The following is a 4558-nucleotide window of genomic DNA, read 5'->3' as shown; positions in this document are numbered from 1 at the left end:
TCAGGTTGCCTATTTACTGTGGTGGGACGCTGGTACCCTTTGTAATTTGATGTAACTACAGGCTTGCTTCCAGATGTTGGCCGCTGTCTAGAGCTAAGGTCTACATACTTTGACTTGGCAGGCAGGTCAACTACATTAAGCTTAACATTAGGCCTACATGAACAACATTTGAGGAACTGCATGAACTACCGACTTACTAAATGAAAACCAAAATGAAAAGATCTAGCTCTATATCTATATCTTACCGAAAGTAGGTTCAAAATATTACCCAACCACTCCATCTGGTGGCCAACACGATTAATTTAGCTATTATTTAGCATGTTGCCCTTTGCAGCGCACTCATTTGGTTGGCTAGTTCCTTCATACTACGGTACTAGCGATATAAATAATCATTGACAGGTAGTAACACAAAGTAGTAACACAAGGTGAACGTCAAGTTCGACTACTCTTTTGGCTGACCCAACGGTGTGGAATCTTTCAACATACCCTCCTCTACTTTTTAGTGGTTTCTGTTTCCACGGGGTACGGCACAGTAAGGCTTTTCAGCATTTGGCTAGCAACTCATAAAGTTAATCACCTACCAAACATAAATATCTAGATTCTGATGATCTACGTGCAATAGTGTAGCTACTGCTTAATGTCGCAAGCTTGTTATTTGAGTTAGGTGCGATAGAACAGACTGCTCCAAGTTAGCTAGAAAGCTAAAGACAAGCAGCTGGCATTGGTTTAACCAATTTATGGTCTAAGCTAGTAGTATTAGCTAATACTGCTATCCGTAGCCAGACAATACATTCACATGGTTTTGGTGCGCATATTAAATGTATGCGTTCGCATTTTAATGTACTATGCGCAAGCGTTTATTAATCATTATCCCCCGTGTCAGGCGAGCCATTCGCGTTCAGCTGTTCAATGACAATGTAGGCTATGGTTGGCTAGAAAGCTATATAGCTATTATCTGTAAAGAAGCGTTATTTGGGAGCATCTTAAACAATTTTATAGTGTATTCAGTGTCTCACCACGGATTAAAAATCGTTATTTTTTGCCCTTTCTCTCATCCAGCCCTGAGTTTACCCTAATGATTGTTCGCCAGTTCACCTGCAGGGGCATAACGTCACACCTGTTATTTGCCCGTCTCAGAGCACCCAGTCCACAAGATATGGCTCGGCCCAGCTCAGGTACGCACACACACACACACACACACACACACACACACACACACACACACACACACACACACACAAACACCCACACACACAAACACCCACACACACACACTCAAACATTCAGTCAAGTAACATTTTGTTCTGTAGTGTGATCCAACAGGCATTTTTGGATTAATCGGTGTTGGTGTATGTGCTTACAGATCTGGCAGCCTTTAGAGAGATCTTCTCCAAAGCCAAGCATGTAGCTATCCTGACAGGCGCAGGGGTCAGTGCTGAGAGTGGCGTCCCTACATTCAGAGGAGATGGAGGCTACTGGCGAAAATGGCAAGCACAGGTAGATAAACACACAAATACACAGCCGTTATTGTTTTCTCCCTTCGCTAGCTGGATCTCTCCTCAAACGTTTCTCGCGTGCTTCCATCTCTTTCCCCTCACCCTCTGTCGGACAGGACCTGGCCACTCCCGAGGCCTTCTCTCGGAACCCGTCCAGAGTCTGGGAGTTCTATCACTACCGACGAGAAGTGATGCTCACGAAGAGCCCCAACCCGGCCCACTTGGCCATCGCCGAATGCCAGGCCCGTCTCAGCGGCCAGGGTCGGAAAGTCACCATCATCACCCAGAACATCGACGAGCTTCACCGCCGCGCCGGTTCCAACCACGTCCTAGAGATCCACGGTAACTAGACCTCATACTTTGAACTTTTTTTCTTCTTTTCTTTTATAGTTCTTTTTTTCCCTGTTTTGTGGGTTTAGGTGGGTTTATTATATTGTAGACTGTAGGTTTAATAGACTGTAGACTGGATTTACGTTTGACACGAGGACCCGTAGTCTTCCTTTTGTGTTTCAAGGAGTTTGTCCTTGCTAGTTGTCGATACGTCTGTATTTTTTGGTCACGCCATGCCTGTTTATGTCCTCTGGCCGTCTGCAGGCAGCCTGTTTCGAACCCGCTGTATGAGCTGTGGCCATGAAGGAGCCAATCACAAGAGCCCAATCTGTGCTGCCCTGGAGGGCAAGGGGTGAGGGGTCACACTCAGGGGTTTGAACATAATTTGTCTTGTATTTTGCAGTGCCCCTGTGAGAGCAAGCATGGAACCCCTTGTGGCCCCCTAAATGTAGAGTCTGTATAGTTACAAACATGGTCTTTTGCCTGCAAAGCAGTGAAGTAAACGACATGACCAATAAATAACAAAAGCTATCACATTGTTTTTTGATTTTCGAAACCGTTTGTCCGGTAAAGTCAGTAAAAATCATGAGCAAAGCCGCCAAACAGGAATTTGGGTCGTATCTCAGAAAATCTTTGATGGATTCACACCAAACTTGCTACATGTAATCAGAACCTTGTTTTGAGGATGTTTTGCAGTCATTAAATCTGCTTGGCCTCCTCATTGCTGCTTGCAGCTATATTTACGATTCTCATGTTTATTGTATGCACCTTCATGCCACAGAAAATTCCTTGTTTGTGTAAACTTACTTGGCGAATTAAGCTGATCATTTCTTCGGTCCTGTAACTGGCCCCTCTAATAGCACAATACCCCCCCCCCCTCCCCCCCCCCCGGTATGTTAGTGAACAATAAAAATTTTAATACCATGATGTTTTGTGCCATGGCTTCATTTGGTGTTTCTCCCTTTAGTGCTCCTGACCCGGAAACCAGTGACGCTCAAATTCCTGTGAATGATCTTCCCAGGTGGGACATGTTTAGTATCTTTCAGACACATCGTCGGTTCTGTTGTTGGCAGGAGAGATACCAGTGTGTGTGTGTGTGTGTGTGTGGAAAACAGGTGCGAGCAGGAGGGCTGTCGTGGTCTTCTCAGGCCAGCGGTGGTTTGGTTTGGAGAGACGCTGGATTCGGACATCCTGACGCAGGTGGAGGAGGAGCTTGAGCGCTGTGACCTCTGCCTGGTGGTGAGTGTGCAGTGAGGAGTGTTCATCTCTGTCTCCCCCCCCCCCCCTCCTTATCTCTCTGTGTCCCTCTCTCTCTCTTCCCCTTCTCTTTATCTCTCTCTGTCCCTCTCTCTCTCTCTTTCCCCTCTCGTCATCTCCCTCTCTCTGCCCCTCTCTCTCTCTCTCTCTCTCTCTCTCTCTCTCTCTCATCCCCCTCTCTTTATCTCTCTCCGTCCCTCTCTGTTTCCCTCCCTCCCTCTTTCCCTCCCTCTTTCCCTCCCTCTTTCCCTCCCTCTTTCCCTCCCTCTTTCCCTCCCTCTTTCCCTCCCTCTTTCCCTCCCTCTTTCCCTCCCTCTTTCCCTCCCTCTTTCCCTCCCTCCCTCCCTCCCTCCCTCCCTCCCTCCCTCCCTCCCTCCCTCCCTCCCTCCCTCCCTCCCTCCCTCCCTCCCTCCCTCCCTCCCTCCCTCCCTCCCTCCCTCCCTCCCTCCCTCCCTCCCTCCCTGATACGCGGCATGCGGTGCCGTCTGTGTCCTGCAGGTGGGCACCTCCTCCATCGTGTATCCAGCCGCCATGTTTGCCCCCCAGGTGGCGCAGAGGGGGGTTCCCGTGGCCGAGTTCAACATGGAGAACACCCCGGCCACCATGCGCTTCAAGTGAGACCCGCACATCCTCATTACGCACTCATGTTGTTCCGCCCCGGGCGAATACACACACTCCAATGCGTACGCAACGTGCAGTAATGGGTGTGTGTGTTTTTTTTTGGGGGGGTTGGGTTGCAGGTTCCACTTCCACGGCCCCTGTGGGACCACCCTGCCTCCGGCGCTGGAGCGACACGAGACGGAGCTTATCTGAGGGAGGGGGAGGGGGAGGGGGAGGGGGAGGGGGAGGGGGAGGGGGAGGGAGAGGGAGAGGGAGAGGGAGAGGGAGAGGGAGAGGGAGAGGGAGAGAGACTTCCCTCCCCACACAGTGCACCGTCCCACAGACCAGACTTTGTTCTGATGCACTTCCTTCGATGGGATGGACCGTTGTGAATGCATGCTCTAGCCAAACACATTTGTCAGTAGAACACTCCCCTTAGAGTGGTGCACTTCAAAATAGATCCCAATCAATTGTACATCATTTACAAGGCCAATGAACTAGTTACAAGAAGAGCCCCGGGTCCTAATCAGCACAATTTCAGCACCATTTGCACGTGACTTAGCTGGATGTGTTACAAGTTTGAGGAGCAGGTGTTCTTTCCTGGCAGTAGGGGGCAGTGCTTAGCTGTCTTCTCCGTCTCCAGACTTGATTTCAATCTTGACGCCAGAGGACGGTGTTGTCTTGGAGGGTTGGAAGGCACTGTGGGTTTGCACGGTGCGCTCTCGTTTTGGGCCCCGCGGGTTAAGACTAGGATTTGTCCCACACACCACCTACCTGCCACCCCCAAAACCGACACGTCATGGTTGACTTTGTACATGAACAAGTGAACCAATGGCCACTTGGCGAAACACATGGAATATTTTGCTGACGATCGT

The 4558-nt window shown here is 49.6% G+C and overlaps 1 protein-coding gene across 2 annotated transcripts; it reads left to right on the top strand.

Moving 5' to 3' along the window:
* The first annotated feature begins 360 nt into the window (after positions 1-360).
* sirt5 (sirtuin 5) lies at positions 361-3899 on the top strand. 2 transcript variants are annotated; one of them, XM_067230535.1, is made up of 9 exons: positions 361-522; positions 1060-1175; positions 1364-1497; positions 1613-1838; positions 2091-2178; positions 2794-2847; positions 2942-3065; positions 3582-3697; positions 3824-3899. In XM_067230535.1, exons 2-9 carry the CDS (start codon positions 1076-1078, stop codon positions 3894-3896), a joined length of 915 nt encoding a protein of 304 aa, XP_067086636.1. In that variant the 5' UTR covers positions 361-522; positions 1060-1075; the 3' UTR covers positions 3897-3899. The 2 variants fall into 2 exon arrangements, with proteins under 2 accessions (XP_067086636.1, XP_067086635.1); XM_067230534.1 differs by having other exon boundaries at positions 361-532.
* Positions 3900-4558: the final 659 nt, after the last annotated feature.

This window comes from Osmerus mordax, chromosome 27 (assembly GCF_038355195.1).
Source record: "Osmerus mordax isolate fOsmMor3 chromosome 27, fOsmMor3.pri, whole genome shotgun sequence".
In the NCBI taxonomy this organism is placed as follows: Eukaryota; Metazoa; Chordata; class Actinopteri; order Osmeriformes; family Osmeridae; genus Osmerus; species Osmerus mordax.
Note: the sequence above shows the minus strand (reverse complement) of the source record. Positions and strands in the feature narration are given on the sequence as shown.

Excerpts from the sequence above, each read along its gene's own strand:
- sirt5 (XM_067230535.1), top strand. The coding sequence starts at position 1,076 with ATGATTGTTCGCCAGTTCACCTGCAGGGGCATAACGTCACACCTGTTA. Across the intron at positions 1,176-1,363 it reads TATGGCTCGGCCCAGCTCAG|ATCTGGCAGCCTTTAGAGAG; the intron begins GTACGCACACAC and ends ATGTGCTTACAG. Across the intron at positions 3,066-3,581 it reads GCTGTGACCTCTGCCTGGTG|GTGGGCACCTCCTCCATCGT; the intron begins GTGAGTGTGCAG and ends TGTGTCCTGCAG.